The sequence below is a fragment of the Berghia stephanieae genome, chromosome 3 (genome assembly GCF_034508935.2).
Source record: "Berghia stephanieae isolate SIO BIC M18660-M18661 chromosome 3, UCSD_Bste_1.3, whole genome shotgun sequence".
NCBI lineage: Eukaryota > Metazoa > Mollusca > Gastropoda > Nudibranchia > Aeolidiidae > Berghia > Berghia stephanieae.
Window position 1 is genome coordinate 88004856 of NC_088362.1, and position 27500 is coordinate 88032355.

The following is a 27500-nucleotide window of genomic DNA, read 5'->3' on the forward strand; positions in this document are numbered from 1 at the left end:
TCTCTTCGACTCACTATTTCCTGGTATGGTCATCATACTCTGCCTTCTTATTACACTATGTTACTTTTCTCTTCGACTCACTATTTCCTGGTATGGTCATCATAGTCTGCCTTCTTATTACACTATGTTACTTTTTGCTTTGTCAACCTTTTTCTATTCCTTTATTATTTGCATTGCATCAACACATAGAGACCTAGTTTTCATCCCCGCTTTTGCTTAAGAAAAAAAACTTAAACGCAGATGCTCTCTTTCTTATAGATGCGGTGCGGCTTGCCAATCATAATTTCACCCATAATTGTCCCATTAAACGGACACGAAAAAGAATTCTAATTCTACTCTCAAGTTTTAAACTGTTATTTCCTTCTCTTAGATGTAAGGTGCTTCACGATTATAACACGACCTACAAATTGTTAAGTGGTAAAATATATTAAGGCGTCTTTTTGTACCCAAAAACTTCAAGAATAACATCATTACGACATTATTTATTCAGCATTCAACAATAAACACCTTCGTTCCCTCTGTATTCGCCATAAAAAAACATGAAATTATGCTATTTTCATTATACTTAAAATCTTCGGAAACGAAAGTGACTAACATTTTATTTTTGGAAAAATGAATCGAGTTTTGAGGGGTATTTTTTTCTACTTTCCTTTATTTGACGAGGGAGGAAGAGAGGAAGGCACAATTGGATTCAGTAGTCTGATGTCACGCCGCCCGGCAAAGGCGGCCATCTTGGTTCTAAACAAAGAAAATCATTACTTTTTATTTTTCATGCTGGCTAGAACTTTTCATATGCCTTGTGATCAGAATTTGTACAAGTCAAAACATGATCAAATTTATGGGTTTTTTCCCCCTCTGGATACGCTTTTATGCTCGCCGGGGAAATATTTCATACGGACGTCCGCCGTTGTTCCGATAGTTTAGAGCCAGTGTTAATAAGTTACCATGAGTCATAAGGAAGTAAGTGACCTTATGACTGTTGAAGAGTATTGGCATTCATTGGAGTAACCCTCGTTTTGTTGACCTTTGCACTCAAGGACTATTTCTCATCAAGTTCAATCAATCTTTGCAAATTAAAAACAAAATACAAGATACGTATCTATCTTTTCATAAATCATCCGCGTAAATCTCCAGATGATTGATGTTACACTAGGGAGTTTACATGTCAAAGTTAGGTTTTATCCCTTCTCAATTATAAATTTTATGCTGAGTCTAGGTAGATTTTTCACATTTAATACGAAATTCTCGTCAAGTTATCAAAAAGACAATAAAATTCTTTTTTTTTTAAAATTCTAATTCAGTTGCTCTATAATAGTAATCCTTAATATGTTTCATGCTTTTTTTAAAAACCAAGACGTGGATGAAGAACTTAAATGGACTTGAATTTACAACTTAAATGGCATGACAAAAATCGGGTGTATGTATCTGTATCCAGGTGAAAAATCTCTAGATGTTCTTACGAATACATAAAGAATATCCATGTGATGTGATTATGCTTTTGATCTTTTCATACAGCATATTATCATCCCATACCTGCATTTTCTTTTCATCGTAAAGCTTTTAATAAAATATAGTACGCCTTTATCAACTCTCTCCTTGCCAACCAGTTTCCGAAATTTTCCCTGAAACGTCATACACATCCAACATAGAATGTGATTTTCTCAATCCTAACTCAAAAGGAATAAGTATACGCTATACACAATTTTGTTCAGCAAAAAACTGTTATTTATATATATATATATATATATATATATATATATATATATATATATATATATATATATATAATCGTGTTTGATATACATATATTGTACGCCTAATCAGCCATCGTCAGGACTGTGTGTTACATGAGTTTGGTTTGTTGACTGTTGTTGTTTGTTGAAGTGGTTCCGGTTTGTAGTTGATTAATAAAAACTTCCGGAAGTTCTTATTAATCAACTACAAACCGGAACCACTTCAACAAACAACAACAGTCAGCAAACCAAACTCATGTAACGTACAGTCCTGACGATGGCTGATTAGGCCTGAAACATCGATGTAGACTGACTCAAACATTGTGGTAAATATTAAAATTATATATATATTATATATATATATATATATATATATATATATATATATATACAACAGCATGACAATGACAAAATAAATATTTCAAATTTGCAATGTACAAATGAAATCTGAATGAGAAAACTATGTTGGTTGTACCGTAACGAATATGATGATTTTCCTGTGATTGGTAAAGAGAGAGTTAACGTTTTCATTTCATTAGTTGTATACAAACTTGTACATTGTTGCGAGTCATTGCGACTATCCTGTGGACGATTTAATCATTTCATAACCATCTTCTATACATGACTGCAAGCCGAAACAGATGGCCCTCTATATTATAAATACTGTATTGATCATTTTAGGATATGATTTTTATAACAACACGAAGCCACAGTTTTCCCAACAATTTAGTAAATAAAGAATGATTGGCGCCTTACATTATAAGATATTATTAGCAAGCCAATGACTACGTCCTAAATTGCAACGATCGACGAACGGCGTGGAGAAAGAAAACGAAGGTTTGTCCTCAGAGTCTTAGGACACTAATTCTTCGTTTCTTCCACGTCGTCTGTCGATCTTTGTAGGCTAGGAACATAGTCGTTAACTTGCAATTTTAACCAATAAACGGGTGTACTCTGGAAAAACACGTATTTAAAAATTTGGCCAGAAGACCTGTCCTTCAAATATCGATCGATTTAAATCTTGGTAAAAACTCTCAAACCTGGGACCTCGCGAGTAGTGTCTTTCTAGAGTACGGCAGTTGACTGGTGAAGAGTGTCAGGGAGGACATAAAATTAACCCGATTGAGGAAATTATCAACTTATCCTTCCATTTAGTGGACACGAGACATTAAAATGTATTTTTTATGTCAACAAATTAATGACGTTGTTTTCTTTGGCTTGACCTACTTACAAAAGACTGTGAGCTGAAATTGAGACTATAGAAAAGATATAGAATTTTAGACATGAAGTCCCAGGTTTGAGAGGTTTTGACAAGCTGAACCTTCTTACAAAAGTCTGTGAGCTGCAATTTAGACTATAGAAAAGATATAGAATTTTAGACATGAAGTCCCAGGTTTGAGAGGATTTGACAAGCTGAGGGGCATTTAAGTCCATCGATATTTGAAGGACGGGGTTTCTGACCAAATTATATTTAAATTCGAATCTTTCCAGATTACGGCAGTTAACCAGAAGCCGGCAATTTCAGCTTGTTGACATCCACTCATTATGGTTTAAGGGCGATGTGCTAATCCCATTATATTAAAAGGGTTTCCAAAAGTTACTTAGATGTTGTTTTTAAAACATCATTTTGAAGTCTTTTTCCACCCAAGGATGACCGATGGCGGACATGAAGAGAACTGTTATATGGTCTCTATGGAGTTTATAAGAAACATTGTCGTTTTTAATTGCTTTTGTTGGTTGCTGAAGAGTTTTGACCCCAGAACGTGTTAAATATTTTTTTCTGTTTTGGAGCACTTATGTATTCAATTTTTGCTTAATTATTGTTAGAGTCCACAGAACTTAGCAAAAAGGTATTCAGTGTTTTTGTATAGCGCTTATTTTCACATCACGACGAGAAGAACTGTTTGTATAATAAAATGAAATTCTCTTGATAACGTTTGCATATGTGTAGAATCAGATTTTGGCATAATTCATTTTGTAAAACATGGCCACTCAATAATTCTCAGAAACTTGCAATGTTCAAAGCATTCAAATTTCTCTTCTTCAAAAGTTGCGTAACTCCTCAAGGGAAAATGAATGGGACTTCAGGATATACGGAAACGGCCAAAAGACGTCTTGCCTTTCAGAAAACCTTCAGCCAAGAGGTGAGTGAGATTTTAACTCTCTGTCCTTATCGAATATTTTCCAAATTTTCCCCGAAACGTTTAACCCATCCAACATAAAAATTGATTATCTAAACTTTAACTGGAAAGAAATAAGTACATGTAAGTACATCATTTTATTCAACAAATCACGCTCTACAACACAACATTAAGTTCTTATAACTATAATAAAAAATATTAACATTTTGTGATGCTGGAAGGATATATGAATGAGAAATTAATGTTGGCTGTATCTTAACAAATGTGATGATTTTCCTGTAGGTGGTAAGGAGAGAGTTAATAAATGATATTAATGATATCTGTTCAGGCAGAGGCGAGTTACAATATTTAATTTAGTCTTTGACTATTTTGCCAAACCTCTCCATGCTACATCTGTAGAAACTAATGTAGGAAGGCTGACAATACGATAGTCATATTTTGGGTACCCGGTGGAAACTCAAAAAGAAGAGCTCATATCAGAATAAAAGTGTTAGAGATATTGTGATAAAATGGGTTTCATTAAAAAGAGCGTTGATTCGGATTTATTATGTGAAACGTTTATGGTCATATGACTTGAATTATCTTGATTGATTTTGTTTCAAGATATATTATATTTACACTTAAAGCAAAAACACGTTGTTGAATATCAAATTGTCTATTTCGTACATCTATCTTTGCCCTAGACTTTAAATATCATTACAACACCCCTTTTGTAGTCTCTAATCGGAATAAACAGGTCAAGCTAAAAATATATTAATGACGACCGCTTATAACATTATCGTGTTATGGACTTAACGATTTAAATCGAAGGTCAAGGTAAGTAGTCAGTTATCTAAAAATTAATGACTCCTTACCTTCAACTTTTAAAATGAGTTTGAGTACACTGACCGAACGGAAGTTGTATTGAAATAATGACTTATAGATGTCATTTTTAAAAATAATTTTCTATGCTCCGCATAGAACTAAACTTCTATTGAGTTCTGTCACATTCACTTTTTACGTCACTTAAATAATAAAAAAGGGAATGTAACGGAACAGTGTGACTTTTGTTTTGTTTTGTTGACAAGTTAAATTAAATTAAAATCTAGTAGATCTAGATACTCCCAATCTTGACTTACATGAAAATTATTTTCCCTCTTTACCATATTTTCATATTTACTGACTTTAACGATGATTTTATAGGAAATTGTACAAATGGAGTGTTATAATACAGTTTCTGACCCATATTGATTATTTCGTTACCTCGGAGATAGCCACCCCAAGGTCGGGCTCATCCCTCGGCCCGACAATCCAACAAAACTGTAAATTAATTACGTTCTCATTAATCCAAATACTTTTTCTTATTTCCGACCAAATTTGGTGCAAATTGAGTGACAAACACCAAAGAGGTTGTTGGCTAATCTTTGGGTTTTCACTTTTTAGGGGGGTCAGTAAGTACTTTCTGATTAGGCACATCTTGTTAATTCTTTTCTGTTCGTCCATTTGTTTCTTTGGTTTGGAGGGGGATGGAGTGTTCGGGGAGTTGGGAGGGGGGGGGGTGTGGGTTCTTTCTTTGTGATGTCATCTGATTGCATTGGGACAAAGAAATATGTGTCCCTTCGTTACATAACAATATAATGTCGGCGTATACCAGATTTCAGAAGGTGTCTTGAAATTTAACTAGTTGACTGGTGAACTCTGAAAAAAACTCGTATTTAAAATTCTGGCCAGAAAATTCGTCCTTCTATAGATTTAAATTACCCTCATCTGGTCAAAAACTCACAAACCTGATGTGACTTTGATAACTGGTTAAAGAAAAATGTTTAGATATATGAAATTTCATTTTCGTAATTTACCAAATCATAATATTTTCCTTAATGAAACACATAGAGACGTCTCGATTTATCCCGATTGCACTTTTTTTGTTTTAAATTCAATTTTCAGCATCGAAAACACACCGGTATAATACCATATATGGATCACATATATACAGAATCTAAAATAGTTACATAATATTCAGTGTTGGATGTTTTAAAAGAAAGATGAAGCATAACGCGGCCAGAATTTTTAAAAAAACACATTCTGTGTCGGAGATCGAATATAGGTAGCTTATGCTGATCATAGCCAGAAGGCATTAGTCAACAATATATAGATCTGTGAACATTTGGTTTAATCTAGATCATCGACATACAGAACTATGTCAAGTCAGAAAATAATTGTGGAGAAGATACTTATATTAATGTTGAGGAGAAATGATGAAGAGAATAGAGAAGTGTCAGAAAAGTAGTGATAATAAATATCTCAGCTCATTGTGTCTGGGAGACATGCAAGAGATCCAATTATCTCATAGAGGACGGAAACACGACCACTCGCCTCGAACCATTCGGACAGTTAAATCGGACAGTTACGGTTACGTAAACACTTGCAGTGTTTGCTGAAGTGAGTTATTGCAGTTATTCAGAAATATTGCAATCGACGATATGCGTTTAAATGAAATATTCACCTGTTCTACTAGCCTGATCAAGTGTACCCACATACAGAACTATATCTAACCTTTAAAACATTATTCATATTCTGGTTTTAAAAATCTATTGAGAACTATTCGTCCAAATAGCGATCTAAAAACAATAACGAAGAGTAGAGTGTCGTCAAATTCAAAAATTCATAAATAGAGAGAGAGAGAGAGAGAGAGAGAGAGAGAGAGAGAGAGAGAGAGAGAGAGAGAGAGAGAAACCGGAAATGGATTCCAACGTGTCTGCCATTTTGTGTAATCAGTACTTTGGTGCGTTACTCAAGTTCTCTCCAAGTGTTTTTGAGCATTTCTCTACTGACTTATTCAACTGCCATCAGTAAATGTGACAACAATAAAAATTTTAATGATGTTTTTATGTACAGAAACAAATTTCATAATGATATCTTCATTATTTTCAGAATAAATACGATTTGTTATTGGTTCCAGACTGTTTTTATGATGTGTGTTTAAGTTCTACCAGCCAGATCAATCGTGCGAAGAAAAAAAAATACTATTGAGAACGTACCACCCTTGCAGCGGACTAAAATCAATAACTAAGAGCTAAGTGACATGAATTTCATTAATTCCATTGGTGCTATGCATTTAAGTAAATTACACACCAGTTCTGTCCACCAGATAATCATACGGCCACACACAACTATTGTAACCTTAAACGTTTATAATCTGATTAACATAATTTTTATGACAATAATCACCCAACGCAATTAGGTGCTTAATGCATGAACATTTTCATTTCATTTCTCATCACCACACTAGCTGTGATGTGATCTAAAAAAAAAAACTCCGGACAATTTTTTTCTACCAATGACAAATTAATGAGTTACTCGGTAACACTGAGCGCACAACATTTAAACAAAAATCTAGTCTGTCATATTTCTTGCGCTATATACCAAATTAATACATCTCTATACAAAATCTAGGAAACCTAAAGAGATGATCACCCAAATGGCTGTCTAAAAACAACTAAGAGGTGAGTGACGTCAATTTTGTTCCTTCTACAGGGAAGAGTTGAGCAAAAAATTTTGAAAGCAATATATGAAATGAGGGCTTTAACCGCAAAGTTATAGAGAACACGAGTCATGGATTCATAATCAAATATTTCAACACTTCTGACAAAGCTTTTGCAAAGTGTTTCCATGACAACGGTGTTGTCATGGCATTTCAAAAATATACAAGTTTTCACCCAAAATCTGTAAAATCAACAAATTAAAAATCTTCCAAAATGTCAATGGCTATTGGAAAACAAAGGCATTCGTAATTCTAATTTTTTTGTCGCAATCTGTAATTCATTCTGATACTTTATTGGATGATTGCGGGTGACGCCACAATATTGTTTTTCCTCGTTTTTGACAACATAAAAGGAATTAGCTCTTAATATTATTCTTTTGAAAAGAATTTAATTGGAAAATTTTACTCATACCTCTTCTTTTTCTTCCTTCTTCTTCTTCTTCTTCTTCTTCTCCTTCTTCTTCTTCTTCTTCTTCTTCTTCTCTTCTTCTTTCTTCTTCTTCTTCTTCTTCTTCTTCTTCTTCTTCTTCTTCTTCTTCTTCTTCTTCTTCTTCTTCTTCTTCTTCTTCTTCTTCTTCTTCAGCCTTCATTAATTCCTATTCTCCAACACTTTTTTCTTGCTTTATGTTGTTCCCTCAATCTCAACATTACTCGATATCGGATAGTGCCAATCTTCCCTTCTCTCTGTCTTTCTTTCACTCTGTCCTCTATTTGTCATCCTTCTTGTCTCCATCTCTTCTTCCATCCTCTTCCGCCCTACCCTTCTCCCTTTTCTCGTGTCTTCTATGTCAAACTTAGCATCCATCTTGTTTCGCCTAATTTCCTGCATCCAGGCAGCATCCGGTTTATACTACACCGTCTTTCCTTTTTGATCCCCTTGTTCATACAGCTTTTTACGTCTCCTTGACTTTTCAATGACGTGGTGGTATCGAAAATATGTGACCAATCGTCTCAAAATGGTCACATGGGCTCAATCAGTAGTCCTACTCCTCCTCCTCCTCCTCCTCCTCCTCCTCCTCCTTCTCCTCCTTCTTCTTCTTCTTCTTCTTCTTCTTCTTCTTCTTCTTCTTCTTCTGCATTCACCAATTCCTATTCTCCAACACGTTCTTCCTGCGTTATGTTGTTCCCTCAATCCCAACATTACTCGATATCGGATAGTGCTAATCTTCCCTTCTCCCTGTCTTTCTTTCACTCTGTCATATTTCTTTTCTCCATCGTTTCTTCCATCCTCTTCCACCATACCCTTCTCCCTTTTCTCGTGTCTCTTATGTCAAACTTAGCATCCATCTTGTTGCGCCTAATTTCTTTCATCCAGTCAGCATCAGGTTTATACGACACCGTCTTTTCTTTTTGATCCCATTGTTTGTTCAGCTCTTTTTACGTCTCCTTGACTTTTCAAACTGGCATCGTGTCGGGCTGAACCAGTTGTCAAAAAGCGATTGTATAGCCAAAATAACAACCAGATATGTGAACTTTTTGATAAACTCAATTCCCCTAAATAAAACATACCAGGTGAATGCGTTTCTCACCAATTCTGTTCGTTTGTTTTGTCCAATTCAATGGACATTTCAAAGGGTTCAAGGATTTCTGAGTGAACATGACTCACAAATCATACATTCAGCTCATAGAAAACAATATATTCACAAAACTGCCATCCTAGTCTATTCTTTTCGGGCCATTGTAATTATTGTTCAGTAACTGATTCAAGTCAGTTGAAGATGCATAAACGGAATTAACTAAAACCAAATTATTGCTATAAATCCGATTTAGATAATCTACAGTTTTGAGATGGTGGGTCACATATTGATGAAAGAGGCTAAAGTATGTTTCCATAATCTATCGTGCCGCTTTGTTCACTAGTACTTTGACACGCCATATGGTCAGTAGGTCCCATGGTTCGAGTCCCTCTTATTAGGGGAATGCGTTTGTCAACTATTCTGTCTCTTGAGTGTGTCCAACACAGTAACTACTATTGTAAGGACGACCTAGACGTAAACAACATTTCTTAAGGCCTGAAAGTTTTAAAAAATAAATAAATAATAAATAATAATATAAAATTCCTTTTATTCATCCCATAGGGGGATTTTGTCTTTAGGGTCTATTTCCAAGGGAAGACTGGAATAACCCAGGTGTCTGCCGCAATGCAGAGCCTCAACCTGAGCTAGGGCAAGATGACTTGCTTAAGGCCACACAAAGCAGCGGTATTCGAACTCGGTACCTTTGTGGTACGAAGCAAAGTCTGTACTGCTGAGCCACGTTCCCCCTGTTCGAGTGTACGGAACTAACAAATAACACCAGTCCATGCAAACAAGCCACACTGTTTAATAACAACAATAATAATAATAATAATAATAATAATAATAATAATAATAATATAATATAATAATAATATAATAATAATAATAATAATAATAATAATAATAATAATAATAATGGATCTTTATTGTCCATAAATATGGCAATTTGTCATTTAGTTACACTTGTTATAACGTTATATATGATAACTATAACATTGAACAGATATTTCACTCCTACTTATTCTCTCTCTCTCTCTCTCTCTATCTCTCTCTCTCTCTCTCTCTCTCTCTCTCTCTCTCTTCCTCTCTTTCTTTCACGCGTGCGATATACACAACATAAATATATTCAATTCGTTTTCAATTTGTTACAATTGTGGCAATTCGACACCAAATATTATCATCACTATCAATTGGTCAATTTATCTAATTAATTAGATGGCAGCCCGTGTGTTTCCGTTCTTGTAATTATTATTTTGTCACCAATCAATGACTGAATTGATGGCACACCCATTACTAAGCGTTAACCAATCAGAATATTTCCATTTACCCCGTTTCGTCCACTTGACTAATTATTTCCTGTATGTATGAAAAGGCCTGAGATACCGTCTCAGTACATGTCAAACACACTAAATAGGTCAGGCCCAATTGGTGAGTATTTCTCACAATATTTTGACACACGGATAAAGGAATTACATGGCAAAACCTGACAACAAGATACATTTTTTCAATCATCTGTATTAAAATCGTATGCGATGCTCATGATCTGTCGGGTGATAGGCAAGCACTTAAAGTGGCTTTGGGTCTTCGGTTCACGGTCAGCATTTGATTTCAGGGCCAAAATATACTTTATTTTAAATTGTCGAGCCAAAAATGAAATAACTTGAATGTTTAAATAAACTATACGATCATGGCGTAATTTTCAAAAGTGTATGCACTGTATGTTGATTGAAGAAGTGAAGGTTCATACTATAAGATAATAGTAAAAAAGGCGCCCATGTCAATAGCTTGAAAAGCATAGCATCAAGAGGTCACAGAGGAACCATAAATTAATCAGTAGATCTTTGACCAATCAAAACCCAGGACTTGATTGAAACATGAATGAAACATGAATGAAAATCAAACAAATTTATTCTATTGTCCATTCATGTAAACAAGAGAGTTTTTAAAAAGAAATTATGTTTTCAATTATTTGAAATAAGCCTATCACTGAGAACCCACAGTTCTCACGTAGTACTCTGAAAAAATAAACACAATTGGCCAGAAAACTCGTCCATCAATTCTCGATTTATTGGAATGACCCCCACCTTCTCTAAAACTCCTCAAGATTGGAAGTCTAGGGAAGCCTTCAAAGAATTCCCAGGGTTTAGAGTATTTGACAAGATCGGGGACATTTTAACTGATCTAAATAATTGGAGAGACCCATTTTCTGGTCAAAATTTTCAGTCCAGAAGAGGTCGTTGACCTGTTATTACTGACACATATCGTAATGATTTCTGAGATTCCGCATGACACCCAGGCTATTTTTTTTTTCTAAAATAGAAACGTCAGCTTAATTCAAAATATCACTTGTAACCGGTTTATGGTTGTCGTGAACTAGATGTCGAAATCTAATGTGAAAATTATGATGATATGAAACAAAAAATCTTACTTTTATAATCTTTAGAAACCGTATTAAAACACCCCATTCTTGTTTGTTTATATCAAATTACGGCTCAGATAGATAATAAATGGTGATATCAGACCGGTTGATGGTGTGGTGCGCAAACAAATAAGTTATGGTATCACATTTCTTTTAATCATACCATTTCCTATTCTTTAATTTTCTCATATTATAGTATTTTACAAAAGAAACTAAGCAGTTTGTTTCCTCTAATAATTCGATACTGATTGGAACAAATACAGAATGACATACAAATTTGGAAACTAGATAGTTTTCCTTTAGCGTTCAATTTATTCCATTTAATAACAGCTGAAAAGTTGCAGCTATTTACAATCCTAATTAAAATATTGATTTTACAAAAACGAGCACACAATTGAAATCAGCACATATGACGCACTTCAGTATTTTGTGTATGAATTAATTTAGAATTAATTAGAATTAATTGATATCACAACGCTTTGCCTCATTGATGATAGTTGATGGACTGTTTCTGCTGGTACATCATTCTCAATTGTATTTATCTGTCGAACAGTTCATCGGATTTTGTACAGCGTTCATGTTTTATTTTAGCTTCCACTTCACAAAACCCCACATATTATTGTCTTTAAAGGGATTTGTCAGGTGACACAGTTGGACACATGTTTATCATCCTTGCACTTTAATAATTAGGAAAGCAGATATTTGTCGAGCTCTATGTGCTCAGGGTTTTCATGTTAAATATCTTTACCTTTACCGATGTTCCATGTCGGACACGACGTTGGAGATCATGGTTCGCCAGCTCTCTCTCTCTCTCTCTCTCTCTCTCTCTCTCTCTCTCTCTCTCTCATCTGCGAGTTTCGCACATTGATTTATGGGGCTTCCTACGTACGCTGCGACATTTCCACCATATATAAATAAATTAAATATCACCACTTGATTATTCTGATTCCGAATAAACGGGACGACGGTTGTTTCAAGATGTATAGGTCTGAGGCCTGAGTTGAGTCTCTGGTCGATGAGTGTTGGCTGAGTTTTTCCACCAACAATTATCCCTGTCCACACCATTACAGATCCATTTCCTCGATTTGTTACTTTTATGATGGTTTCGTCTTTGAAACGTTCACCTCGACGTCGATAGCACGTTTGTCTTTTGATAGAATTTCAAAAGGCGATTCGTGTTATTATTTAAAAAGCCGTTCCACATGATTCTGATCTCATAGTCCTGTTGTTTACGTGCCATCTCAGTAGAGCAACTTTGCGCAAAGGGGTCGTATAATTTAGTCAAATAACGGGTTTGTGACGATTTTTGTGACGCTTCAAACCAAGCTCATTGACGTAACATTTGGTGCGGCAACCAACGGTTTTGCGAAATGAGTGTCAGAAATAATAATATTTTTGGTCTGCCTGAAATATTTTTGGTGTGCATTTACAACATGTAACTTTGGTACTGACGAGTTTGGCGGTACGCGTCTGCTCCTCACCTGTGTCAATAAAGGCATAGGGTATATCAACAGAAAGAAAAATGTGTCTACACTTCCTTAAGATATATATTATACCACGTACTAATATGTTTTCTCTTATCATCTGATAGCAAATAAAAGCTACTGTCTAGTTTCTTTTGTAAATTACTATAATAATATAAGAATAAGTCGTTATATTACGATTGTGACCTGAATCGGTAACTTATTATTGATCTCGAGTGAAGACTTCGTAGACTAGGCCTTTTGGCTCTCGGGTCTATATCATAATTCCCGATATATATGTCATTAATCGTATCTTCACTTGAGTCTTCGATGAAAACAAAGCTAACCCAGTCAAGTCACATAATAAGAAATAACCTATCACAATGTATTATTTGACTAGGTTGTGTCCTCTGCTTGCAATGTAATCAACTTCAATGAATTTATGTAGCTACATGTTTGTGCAAAATCCAATATTTGTATAGTATATGCAGTGTTTTGTCTTTTTATCAATGTATAATTTCTTTTGCACAGCCCTTATAGTCCAGTGCAGTGGTTTGACACTCGCCGTCGAATCGTAAGGTCCAGGGTTCGAGTCCCGCACTGAGTGGCGCATATTTGGGTCCTTGGAAAAGGCAATTTACTCACATTCTCTCTCAGTCCTTAGGTATAAAATGAGTACCTGGCCGCTAACAGCGTTGTCACTGTCGGAAATTTTTTTGTAATATCGCCTAACAGGCGTCGTTGTATCTTCTTCAATATCCGCTAAATGTGCTCAAAGCGCTTTACAAGGGGACCCTGGTCAACAGCAACATTTAACATGTAGGACGGGACATGACGCCTGTTGGGCGATATTACAATTTTTAGGACAAAAACAACGCTGTTAACGACCAGGTACTCATTTTACGGTGAGAGGATGTGAGTAAAGAGCCTTTTCCAAGGAATCAACTATGCGCCGAGCGTGAGGCTCGAATTCAGGACCTTCCGATCCGAAAGCGAGTGTCATACCACTAGACTACATAGCCGCACATGTAGTACATGTATGTATTTATAATCATATTAATATCTTTCAGCACGGAGGTTGGAACAGAAAGAGTTTAATCGCTGACGCCAAATTCGAAACCCAAGCTAATAAAGAATTCAAGAAGCAGGAGCGTCATCTTAGTAAAGGTGATTCGTTTAGCGATGAGGAAGGATTTGACCCAGGGCTTCTGCCCTCAGACTTCCCTGAGGATTACACGGCATTCAATCTATTGGTAACACTCAAGGGAGGAGTGGTCAGCTTGGCTAGAGTCATCAGGCTTTTTGAGGTAAGTCGTATGTGTTCTCATATTAATCAGCTTCTTCTTCTTCTTCTTCTTCTTCTTCTTCTTCTTCTTCTTCTTCTTCTTCTTCTTCTTCTTCTTCTTCTTCTTCTTCCTCTCTTCTTCTTCTTCTTCTTCTTCTTCTTCTTCTTCTTCTTCTTCTTCTTCTTCTTCTTCTTCTTCTTCTTCTTCTTCTTCTTCTTCTTCTTCTTCTTCTTCTTCTTCTTCTCTTCTTCTTCTTCTTCTTCTTCTTCTTCTTCTTCTTCTTCTTCTTCTTCTTCTTCTTCTTCTTCTTCTTCTTCTTTCTTCTCTTCTTTCGTCGTCTCGTCGTCTTCTTCCTCCTCTCTTCTTCTTCTTCTTCTTCTTCTTCTTCTTCTTCTTCTTCTTCTCTTCTTCTTCTTCTTCTTCTTCTTCTTCTTCTTCTTCTTCTTCTTCTTCTTCTTTCTTCTTCTTTTTTATTATTATTATTATTATTATTATTATTATATTATTATTATTATTATTATTATTATTATATTATTATTATTTTTATTATTATTATTATTATCATCATCATTATTATTTTCATCATCATTATTATTCATCTTATTGTAAACCGACGACTGAGTCCGACTAAGAAGTAATATTGATGTGCATTTAAAAACTAAATAGAAAAATGATTCTAGTACTTTCCTCCTAGTCTGTATGGCGTCTGTGAAGGTCTCAACATTGTGCAAAAAGTACACGTTGTTTGATAAGAGAAAAGTATAATATGATTAAAAGAAATAGTCAATAGGCCCTGGTTAGAGTAAATGATCAAGTTTGATAGCTCGACTGCCTAGTATGTGTTTCTTTTTACTTTATTTGGATTGACTATCTTTTACTGTGGGTTTTTTTCATGCAACTTTTGTCCGTATTTTATTTACCCCATTCAATTACTATTGTTTATAATAATCTCTTCATCGAATGAAAGCAGTTTATATTATCTCAATATCGTTTCTTATTTTATCGTTTTGGTCGCCGCACGCAATATCATACCCGCACCCTAGACGGTAACAGACTTATGATCCATGCAGCATTACATATTTTGATTCATGTATTGACCGGGAACTTACATTGTTTACTACTCTTTGGATTGGATAATGGTCTGAAGTAAAGTACTATTTCCACATCTTAAAGACCTATATAGCAACCCAACATTTCTTGATGGACTCCCTTTGCTTGAGAAGTTATTATTCTACAGCAATCGAAACCCTCGCTAAAACCAAAACAGGGAAAACAATATTCATCTCTTTACTTGTTTCTGCTCTCGTCTTAAATTATCATTACTTGTCGATTTCTAAATAAGATTTACGCCTCATTCTCCATTTGGATACAAACTTAACGTCACAAAAAAATGACTCTTTACTGTTCTCATTTATACTACTTCATAAGCGACCAGTAACTATTATTGTTCTCACACATTATCTTGAAATCATTAGAATGATTTAGAAAACAAAGTGGAACTTCGAAGTCTGTTTTTACCAATATCCAAATCTCAAAACCATTGAGAGTAGCATTTCCCCACAATGACACACAGTGTCAATGCTTCTTTCTTTTTCTGCCACACTGGGACGAGTTCCCGTGTGTCTTTTGGCTTTTTATAAAATACCATTCTAGAGGAGTATTTCTATAGAATTATTTTAAAACAGAATTTGATCTTCGACAGTCTTCAAGATAGAAACAGTGGCAGAAACTGTAGAAATTGTGATAACGATGGACGAAAACAATCAGTATGACATAACAACAACATGACCGCAATGAGTTAGCTGATGATTTTTGACCATCTTCTGTATTTTGCTAAACTGTAAATTGACATCAAGAAACAAAACACATTTGAAACAACACTTTGCAAGACAAGCTATACGTGACGAGATAATTTTCAACAGCAAATCAAATCATTTGAAGTATTTTTAAACACGTAAGAGGACACTTCATATATAAGCCCGTAACTGACATTGTAACCAATACCAAATCAGAGAAATTAATAATTCTCTGATAATATTTCTTGGTCTTCATTTTCCTGATGAAATCTACTTGAGACAAGCTGATCCCTTGTTATTGGGTAATTCAGTCTAGGAGATGGAACAGAGGATTTTCTGCTTGAAGGATGATGAGCTTTTATATAGCGCAAAATCCACTAAACCTGCTCAAAGCGCTTTAAGAAGAATCCATAGCCTTCAGCAACACTTAACGTGTACGACGAGACGTCTGTTAGGCGATATAACCATTTTTCCGACAGAGACAACGCAGTTAACGGTTAGGTACTCATTTTACACTTGAGTACTATGAGAAAATGTGAGTAAAGAGCCTTTTCCAATGACTCAACTATGCACCACTAAGAACGGCTACCTATCCCAAAGCGAGTGTCATACCACAAGATAACATAGCCGCACAAGTTGATGATTTTGGATCAAGGCAATGAAACATTTAGAATAACGTAACGATTAATACTTAAGATTAAATACATAAAATTGGTTTGAAATATATTGTTCGTGAAATTGAATTTCACTCTTGTTTTGACGCAACATTTTAATTAGCAACTTCACAAACGAAATTAGCAATTATATCGGATGATGTTGTAACAAAATTTCCTTATTTAAATCCCTTAAAATTGACTTGAATGTTAACCCGAATGGCAATTCAAGGAATCAAAATTTTGATATTAGAAAAGGACAATGCAAAACGATTCTGAGTGTGATTCGGCAGGAAATGAAAGCGTAAATGAAGCAGCAATTTATGGGCATAAACTGAGATGCACAAGGTTTTCTTGGAACGAGATAATTAGATATGGTTTTATTTTTTCGTATGTAATAAAAGAAAACGAATAAATCCTGATATGAATCTTGAATAATGATTTTTTCTTTAAAAGGATGCATTGTTTATTTTAGTAGGAGTAATGTGCATACATTAGCAGGTCGAATACCGTTATGGGCCTGATTCTTCTGGAGTTTCGAAGATGAAGGTACTCATCTTTTTTTTTTTTTGGTTTCTTCTATCGGGTCGAAAAGTTTTGTGTGTAGAGAAGTTGCAGAGGGCTATATCTCTTCTCTATGGGGTGAATATCGTCTGCATTGCTGCAGTATATGCTCTGCATCTTCCTTCTCCTCACCACATGAGCAGACAGTGTTGTAATGGACAATATTTTGCGTCGGTTTGAGAGTATTTCCATTACAACAATGAGACCATAACAATTTGGGTTATAGCGTCTGCAAATAACTACACGTCGGGTATGACGCATCTTAAAATACCTTTTATTAAGACATACGAGGGCTCTTTCAGAAATAACCGAAAAATGCCCATTACTCAGCAACCAGTGGAGATTTTTTAATTCTGTAAACGACATGATATTCCTTATTTCCTTACGGATATTCCCAGAAATTATGAAGTGCATCATTTTGCACAATGAATTTCTAGACGATTTTAAAGATGGCGGTCCACCTTGAAACTTGGTCAAAGGAGGAAATCAGAGCTGTCATACGTTTTTTGAATGCCAAAAGTCTGAATCCTACCGAAATTCATAAAGAACTCCAGAGTGTATATGGTGAGCATGTTATAAGCTGTACACAAGTCTATCACTGGTGTAATTTGTTTGAAGCCGGCCATTCCGACTTGACAGACAGGGAAGGGAGAGGGCGTTCGATAACTGCGACGTCAGAAGACAATGTGAAGCGAGTTGATGAGCTTATTCGTCAAGACAGGAGGTTGAAACTTCATGAAATCGCAAGCAGTCTTAAAATTTCGGAAACTTCTGCCCATAGAATTGTATTTGATGAACTTGGCTACAAAAAAGTCAGCGCAAGATGGGTTCCTAAGCAATTGACAGACAATCATAAAGAACAAAGATTGGACATCTGCAGGGAACTTTTGAGAAGAAGCAAGAGCTCACGCAGGGTTCACGGGCATACTGCCAACGCCGGCGGAGACTTTCTAGGGTACGATGTGACTTTTCTTGACAGCATAGTCACCGGTGATGAGACTTGGTTGCACCATTGCACCCCAGAAACAAAGCAAGATTCGATGACATGGAAACCCATCCTCACCTGTCGCGAAGAAATTCAAAGTCATGCGGTCAGCAAAGAAAATAATGGGAACTGTTTTCTGGGACAGTCGTGGTGTTATTCTGTTCGAAACCTTACAACCTGGAGAAACAATCAATGCTGCAAGGTACTGCCAAACTCTTGACAAGCTTAGGGAGGCCATTCGCAGAAAGCGCCCAGGGCAGTTGACCAACGGGGTCTTTTGCAACACGACGACGCTACACCCCACACAGCACGAGTGACGCAAGGTTGGCTAGAGAAATATGGATGGGAGATTTTGCCACACCCACCACACAGTCCAGACCTCGCACCATCTGATTATCACCTCTTTGGGCCACTGAAACGTGAGCTGGCAGGAAAGCGCTTTGATGTCGATGAAGAGCTTGTTGACCATGTGCGGAAATGGCTACAAAACCTTGACGGAAATTTCTTCCGAGAGGGTATCTATTCCATTGTGCGGCGTTGGCAGAAGTGTGTCGACAGACTTGGCTGTTACGTAGAGAAATTAAGGACGAGTCAAGGTATGAACACGTGCAAGAATTTTGTTGATAGCAGAAAAAACGCGGATTTTACAGGCATTTTTCGGTTAATTATGAAAGAGCCCTCGTAATTTACGTCGTACCTGATGCGAAAACAATAATGAAGTTTAACAGCATTAAAATTCACCTCTGAAACTTTGTTCTAACAGTAGCTATTTGACATCGTACTAATTACCAGAATAAATCTCATTGTCATCAAAATCATATCATCACCATCATCATCATCACCATCATTATCATTATCATCATCATCATCATCATGATCACCATCATCATCATCATCATCACCATCATCATCATCATCATCATCATATCATCATCACCATCATCATCTACATCATTATAATTATCTGCCTCAGCATCAGCATCATGACCATCCACCCTAAATGAATAATGTTTAGAGTTAAATGAAGCAAACAAGAATTAGATGGCAAACGGAAACTCGGAGGTATTATTTGGATCAATCTGTGAAATCATAGCTAACCAGCCCGGGCATTATAATTTGGCAAAGCATACAGCCTAGCTATTGGTACACAGGAAATGATTAATATTGACCTTCTGACAATGGCTCAAAACCAACAATCAGCCCACCGTGGGACCATGGTGATAGAATATAATGGGGAATTAGGGTTAAAGTCAAGTTTGCCAATATGCCTGTTTTTACTGCAGTGTCAGTATTGTTGTTATAGTGCGGCTATGCGGTCTTGTGGTATGACACTAGCATTTGGATCGGAAGGTCCTGGGCTAAAGCTTCGTTCAGCGCATAGTTGAGTCCTTGGAAAATGCTCTTTTCTCACATTCTCAAAGTATTATGGTCTCATTGTGGTAATGGAAATACTCTCAAACCGACGGAAAATATTGTCCATTACAACACTGTCTGCTCATGTGGTGAGAGAAGGAAGATGCAGAGCATATACTGCAGCAATGCAGACGATATTCATCCCATAGAGATTATTAATTATTTATATGAGCCCCAGAGAGAATTACTTTCAACTTATATTTAATCAATGGAAGGGTCCCGTTTAAATTAGAAAATCCAAATTAATTAATTTATAATTAATATAATCCCGGACGAGAGTCTCAATTTTATGTAATGTGATATTTAAGGTGGAGGTGAATTTCTTTATAAGAAAATGTTATGCAATAATTCTCCACACCACGCGAGCATTGTACATAGGTTGTCAGCTCTTGCACCATTTGACGCATCCAGTCCGCAAAAAAAAAAAAAACAAAAAAAAAAAAACAAAAAAAAAAAACAAAAAAAACCTGACGTGCTTTTTTTCTCCACACCAAGATTGGACAGCAGCCTTCACGCCTTTGTCTGCTTCATAGTGGTTTCCTTTAAGATGTTCTTTCAATTTAGTGAATAAGAAGAAGTCTGAAGGTGGTAGCTCGGGACTCTAGGGTGGATGTGACAAGCTGGAGAAATCCATTTACTCAGTGCGGTTGAGTTTTTTGACTTGTGTGGGCTCGAGTGTTTTCGTTTTGCAATATCACATTTCTATGCGATCGCACTCTATTAAGCCGGGTCTTCCGTTTTTCCAGCGTGGCAACATACTGATCGGAATTCACTGTTTTGCCCCGTTTCAAAAATGTGATATAAACAACACCTTCAAAATCCCAGAAAATCGTGAGCAGCACTTTTCTAGGCTGTGATGTAATGGTAGCACGTCTAACCGGTAATCAGAAGGTCTGAGGTTCGATCCCCAGTCGAGGTAGACTGATTTTTTGGGGGATGTTTTTTTCTTCTATATTTCTTTCTTGCTTTGTCTGGCACCTTTCATACACACTTGTTCAGACCAAGTAATAGGACGAAAGAGACTGCATCATGCAGAGACGTCATAGACCTTAGAATTTTGAGACATCAAAGCCAATTAGTTAGAACCTATTTATCTCAAATTATGTTAAGGTTCTAAGTCGAATATCATCGAAATTATAAGTAAAATTGCAAAACTTTCCAGCCCGCCCTCGTACAACAACAATACTACTACTACTACTACTACTACTACTACTACTACTACTACTACTACTACTACTACTACTACTACTACTACTACTACTACTACTACTACTAAACTACTACTACTACTACTACTACTACTACTACTACTACTACTACTACTACTACTAAACTACTACTACTACTACTACTACTACTACTACTACTACTACTACTACTACTAATAATAATAATAATAATAATAATAATAATAATAACAATAATAATAAAAATCGTCATCATCATCATCATCATAATCATCATCATCATCATCATCATCATCATCATCATCATCATATATGCATGTAGAGTTCTCCATCGATTTTTGGCATAAACAATTACTTTGGACCAGACTCTACGTATTTGTTTGTCAATCTCTCTATATAAGTTCTTTGTTCTTTGCTCTTTTCGTTCAGATATGCTTTGCCCTTGTTCACTCACCAATCAATTCAACTGATTTATCCTTGCCCAATCTATTCTTTCATACCTTCTGATTCGATTATTTGACATTCGATTCTTTTTCAATTTTCGTTTGTTTACCTTACCGATCTCTACCATTTTCCAATCATCGAACCAATTCTGTTCATTGCTCTATAGGAGAGCTTTTTTCTTTTCAAATTAGTAGATAACATTGATGGAATTATACGCTAATGTTCACACGAACGCGAGGCGGACAGTACAAGCTCAAACCTGACGTACTAAGTCTTTAACCATTTGACTACCGTAACCCCAAAAAACATTAATTTTAAAAATTGGCCAGAAAATTCCCCATTCAAATATCGATCTATTCAAATGACACTCATCTTGGCAAAAATTCTCAAATCTGAGACTTCCCTGACATAATACCAGATTGAGGCGACAAGACACATGTTTAAACACGCCCTGAGACACCTTTTTCATGCGAAAAGATACCTTTCAGAATATCATAATTTGGTTTGAGTGTTTTTGGCAAAATGAGGGTCATTTAAATCGATCGTTATTTGAAGGACGAGTTTTCCGCCCAAATTTTCAAATACATGTTTTCCTAGAGTACGGCAGTACGAAAGTTAAAAGTTATCCGCCCTTTGAAGACTTACAATCTACGTATACTTATTTACAAGTCTAGCTTTCCAAACTGTTATGGCCTCGTCGTTGTAAAGGAAATACTCTTAAACCAAATCAAAATATTCTCAGTTACAAAAATATTAATACAAGATAGCTTAAAGTTGCGTTCAGTTATCAAACCTGCAAATAAGTTCACGTCGCTTGAACTCCAAGGGCCGAAGTTTTTCGGGTTGAGGTAGGTCAACCAGATAAATACCGTAATCTGGAACGAGGTCCCAGGTTTGTGAATTCTTTTTTTTTCTAAGATAAGAGTCATTTAAATCGATTGATATTTGAAGGGCGATTTCTTCGCCAAATTTTAAAATACGCGTCATTCCAGAATACAGCATCAGTTTACTGGTGGCAACAATTCATGTTTATCTTATATTTTACGGTACACTGCAATATTTCTAGAGTCTTCTATTAAACTTAGCAAATCGTCTCCAAACGTTACTTTCTCTCAGTGAACTTAAAATTTCAGGTTGAATTTTCAGCATAATTGAAAAGATTTGAGATAAAACGAATAACTTCGTTACATTCCCTAATCTGAAAATATAAGAACCGCCAGAAAATGCCAGAAAATGTGTCCTTCAACTATCGATCAATTAAACAAGGACTTGCTTGAATTCCCAGGTTTGAGAGTTTTTAACAAGACGGAAGACCCACATTTAAGAGATTTTAACAAGCCAATATCAGCCAATATTTGAAGACGAGTTTAACGGTCATCGTTTCTTCCTTTTTTTTTTTTTAATCATTATTCTGAGTACGACAGTATAACGAGTGAGCTTTGTCTTGTTAACTTTAGCATTTCAATCATTTTTATATTAAACTCAATTTTCTTTCCATGTTCCATTTCTACATAACACCAGATTGACACGATAGGCCACTAAAACCCATTAACGTATTGACCTGTCAATCCATTCAAAAGCATGGGAAAAATAAGATTTGTCGCGGATTAGAACCAGATTTGTTCTCATACCATTAAACACTCTACCAACTGAATCAGTTGACCAGCCCATGAAAAGGTAGAACTTCACGGTAATGAAGTTCCATTTCATCAAATGGCACAGTGTATTATTATATTGATCGTTTCCAATCAATCTCAGCGATTGTGCCGAAAGCGGCCTGCGGCAATTCGCCTGCGGCCATTCGACCTCAAACCATTGCAATCGTCCTGGCAGCATCAATAAAAACAATAATAATTCTAATATTGAAAATGGTAATAATCTCTAGGGTTTACCGCGGCCTTTACGGCATGGAATAAATATCGGCGTGTAATAATATAATATCGGATTTGTAAAAATGGCGACTTGACTCTATATAATGTGCTGAGAGCATGGTTAGTAATCTAGCTATTGGTTTTGCATTTCTAAAGCAAATTAGTGTTCTGAAATTTTAAACTCTAAATGATTCTCAATGAATTCAGTAAATTATAAGTTTTGTTTTTTTTTCTATTCCAGACAGAAAATAGAACACTGGCATTTTTAGATGCTAACATCATTCATGATATCGAAGAAAAAACCTCCACGTCAGTTTTGTTTTAGTTTGAGATAAAATTATATAATAAACAAGAGTAAAATGCATTATTCATACAATCAACCATTCAAAAAAGGTTTGCTCGCCAAAATGGTTTAAACAGAAATTTAATGGCAACTGTGCCTCGAAATGTAAATGAGTGTTCCTTGATGCCTGGAATATCCCTACACATAGATTATAAATGGCTTCAATACTGATCGGTGTATCGTATTTTTGATTTTATTTACTACAAATTCTGTCTTACGCAAATACAGTATTTTATTAAACGTGTATTTGCCCATTCGTTAAAAGAATTAGGGAAGCTGCAGAGGCGGACGACAATAAGTCAGTATATGTCCAACAATTTGGGGACACTTTGGACTCCATAATATGTGACTCATTATGGCCTAATTGTATCAAGTGGTATTATGTCAATAGAAACCATTCAAGCTCAACTCTCAAAATTCGAGTTAAAATAAGCGTCTTCATTTGGGGAGGGTAGGTTTTGTTCGTTAAATTTAACAAAAAATAAAATCAACTTATATTTCTCAATTCTGATAATTATTATTTCGAACTCAATTATTTTTCCGTCCGACATAATACCAAATCGACGCTGTGGGTGACATATTTCATCCAAAGAAGCCCAAATGTATGCAAAATGTAAAAACGTGAAATGAATCCCATGTCTGAACGGCCCGATGTGAATGCCGTGCCAGCGGGCAACGTCCTTGGTCAACGACACATTTGATGTCACATCAGGTTAAATTTTATGCCGTAAAAGACTCCATTATCTTTTGATTGCTGCTGGGTGAACAGGTTGATGGGCCTCGGTAAACAGTCCCGTCCTAAAGGTCATGAAGCAAAAGTGCTAGGTAACCAAACCAACATGAAAAATATCGTGATCTGATTAATTGTCTATATTGTAAAATTCACAAATTGTGTTTAACACTCTTTACATGTATCCTCAAGCCAACAGGACCATTAATATTAATGTAAGACAAAGTGTGACAGAAGGAAGGGTTTTTTTTCGATGGATACTAGGCTGTTGACAGCCAGATACTCATTTTGTTCCTGAGAGTGGTGAGAGACTGTGAGTAAAGAGACATATCCGAAGACTCGACTAAACATCGCTTGCATCAGGACACGATCCTGGGACTTACAAGTCACACACTGTATATAACACAAGACCACAAAGTCCCTAACTTTTAAAAAACAGTGTGTTAAAAGATATGCGTTGCTATTTGTATGTTATACTTTTTTTAAACAGTCAGAAAATTGTGAAATTCGCATACAAATTTTATCATGGGGCGTGTTTGCAAAGCAATTCTAAATTAACATTGCTAATTGAATCGTCTTGTTAGAAAACGCCAGATTTAAATATAATCGATATGAGCTCAAAGTTTGATTACAGCTCTAGAATCGATGAACGGAAATGGCGCGATCTCTAATGACGAGATGTCTGAAAAAAGCGTTATTGGTTCCTTTTGATGCCAAAATTGGATAACAGCTTTAGAGTGTCAGGTTTTTATACGACGATGTTAATCTAAAAAATATTTTATTACGCTCCGTGATCCGTCATTTATCCTCGAGGAAAACATCTCATAGCCATAGCTACATATTGAAATACATTTGTTCATTAGCTAATTTATAGAGATTTGCCTATCTTGTTGATGATGTTACCATGATCACGTACACCAGATTTATCAGCACATGTCTACTTTAGATTATTATTATTATTATTACTGTCATATTTTGAAGGGAACATTTCTTTATAAAAAGATTCATTAAGACTTGAACAGAAGGCTTCTTTTTGTCCCGAATTGAAAAATTCTATGGCTCAAATTGAAAACCCTCTCTTACGGCGAAAATTTATCATATATATATATATATATATATATATATATATATATATATATATATATATATATATACATATATATGTATATATACATTATATATATTATATATATATTATATATATATATATATATATATATATATATATAGAAAGAGAGAGAGAGAGAGAGAGATAGAGAGACAGAGAGAGAGTGAGAGAGAGAGAGAGAAGATGGGGGGGGGGGGGATAAATAATAGATAGAGATAGGTCTATGTATTTGGGTTAATGTATTCTTGAATGGGTAATCAAACTCGTTGGAGGGAGGGGAGGGGAGGGGTATTAGCAGTGAAATAGTTGATATCAAACACCATTGTTGTAAATTTACATTTTTTTAACATGTTCTATTTTTAGAATGGTAAAGTGTTCATCACCCATATCGAATCAAGGAAAGACCCATCGGAAAACAGGAGTCAGTTGTTCATCCAGCTGGTCTGTGCACAAGAGACATTCAAGTCTCTCTCCAACCAGGCCCTCACCAGCCCTATTATTCAAGATCTGAAGCTGTTAGAGGAGAAAACCCCAGAGAAAAAAGGTAATATATAATAATGTGAAATTGATTGTAAGCTTCAATTTAATTACAAAAACAGATCAAATGAACGTGTCGGGTTTCCCCTTTATCAACAAAAGAAAATGAATGAAACACCACATATGAATGAAATAATGTGGTAGGGCGTAGTTAAGATGAATAAACAAAACATTTTAATGCGAGTGTCATACCACTAGACCACACTTGTAATACAATAAGCAGGAGATAATTTAGAAAGTTACCGCCCCTTGCTCCCCCTTAAAAAAATGAGTATTACTTCTATAGTTAGATGAACATAATTTGAGATATGTGTTACCTCATATACTTGACTTATTGAAGAGACCGTTCTATTTCGTTCACAGAGGCCTGGTTCCCTAGACACATCTCCGACCTTGATCGATGCACCCACCTTATCACCAAGTTTGAACCGGAATTAGACTACAGCCACCCGGTATGAATATATATATATATATATATATATATATATATATATATATATATATATGTGTGTGTGTGTGTGTGTGTGTGTGTGTCTACGTGTGTATGTGGGTGTAATATCTTATTCTCGTCAATGGTTTTTATTGGGCGTATAAACTAGATTATTACGAAAACAGGAGTCAAACTTGTACATCAAATTAATAGAATCATAAAAATTTTCACCGGTGACATTACGAAATACTTTTAATTTTGAATTGAGCTTTAATTAGCGCAAAACCGCATTACTTGACCTGGCAATATTATAACTTATCATTTTCACAAAGAATGCTTTTCGGTAACAACGGTGCAATACGGATCTCACAGAAGCCCGAATTACACGTTAATACAATTGCAATATTGGAGAAAACAACTAGATCTGTACTCCGCTTATTTGTCCAGTCTCGTTTAAGAATCTTTGGAAATTGTGGAGTAATTCAAACCGATCGATATTTGAGTAAAATTTATCAGACCCAAGTTGACTATATTGTTTTCAGGAACTGGCAAAGTCGGTTATGAAGAAATCAAAGTTTGAAATAAATCATTTTCATCGTTTTAGTTAAGTCATTCTTTATTATTTGTGGTTTTTGAATCAAGGATAAATTTGAAGAAAAATGAAGCGTGTATCGATTATGATTACAATCATTATGTTTGTAAAACAGTTTGTTTTTGTTTCTTTAAATTGTTTTAGGGTTTTGCAGACAAGAACTACAGAGCACGCCGGAAGCAGATTGCAGACATTGCCTTTGATTACAAACAGTAAGTTCTGGCAGTTTCCTTCGATATTATTACATAACTTGGTATAGACAGTTACGCCCTATATTATTCAATGGTTGCGATCTCTATTCTATATTCGCCAATCCAAGTTATCAATCACATGATTTGTTGCAGTCCAACGATTGGATATTTCTTAACAAATGTAAATACGCTGTTTGTTTATGAATGTTGTAAGCATATCCATGTGTCAAACTGAGCAAAATAACCAAATCATGATGTGATATATTTCAAAAGCTGTGGAAAGATAATGTGCGCTTGGCTAAGAAACTCACAACATTGCCATCCGGAAATGTAACGGACCATCACACAAAACTATATATGTAACCTTGGACGTTTGTAGTCTGGTTAATACAGTTTAGTGAGAATTACTCATACACTTGGATGAAAAAAAACCAAAAAAAAAAAAAAAACCAAAGACCTGAGTGACGTCAACTTCGTTCCATCTATACTTTTCACTATATGAATCATTTTGAGCACATAGTGTAGCAATGACTATGAAAATTTTTGTTTTCTATTTTTGTAGGAAATACTATTCTTA

General features: G+C 35.5%; 1 protein-coding gene across 1 annotated transcript in view; it reads left to right on the top strand.

The window, feature by feature from the left end:
* LOC144968747 (tyrosine 3-monooxygenase-like) overlaps positions 1–27500 on the top strand; it is a 45835-nt gene that overhangs the window by 2749 nt on the left and 15586 nt on the right. Inside the window, exons 2-6 of the mRNA XM_078907384.1 lie at positions 3784–3877; positions 13864–14100; positions 25537–25717; positions 26074–26162; positions 26877–26944. Coding sequence (XP_078763510.1) covers positions 3806–3877; positions 13864–14100; positions 25537–25717; positions 26074–26162; positions 26877–26944 — 647 coding nt within the window. The 5' untranslated portion in view covers positions 3784–3805. The remainder of the gene's footprint in view (positions 1–3783; positions 3878–13863; positions 14101–25536; positions 25718–26073; positions 26163–26876; positions 26945–27500) is intronic.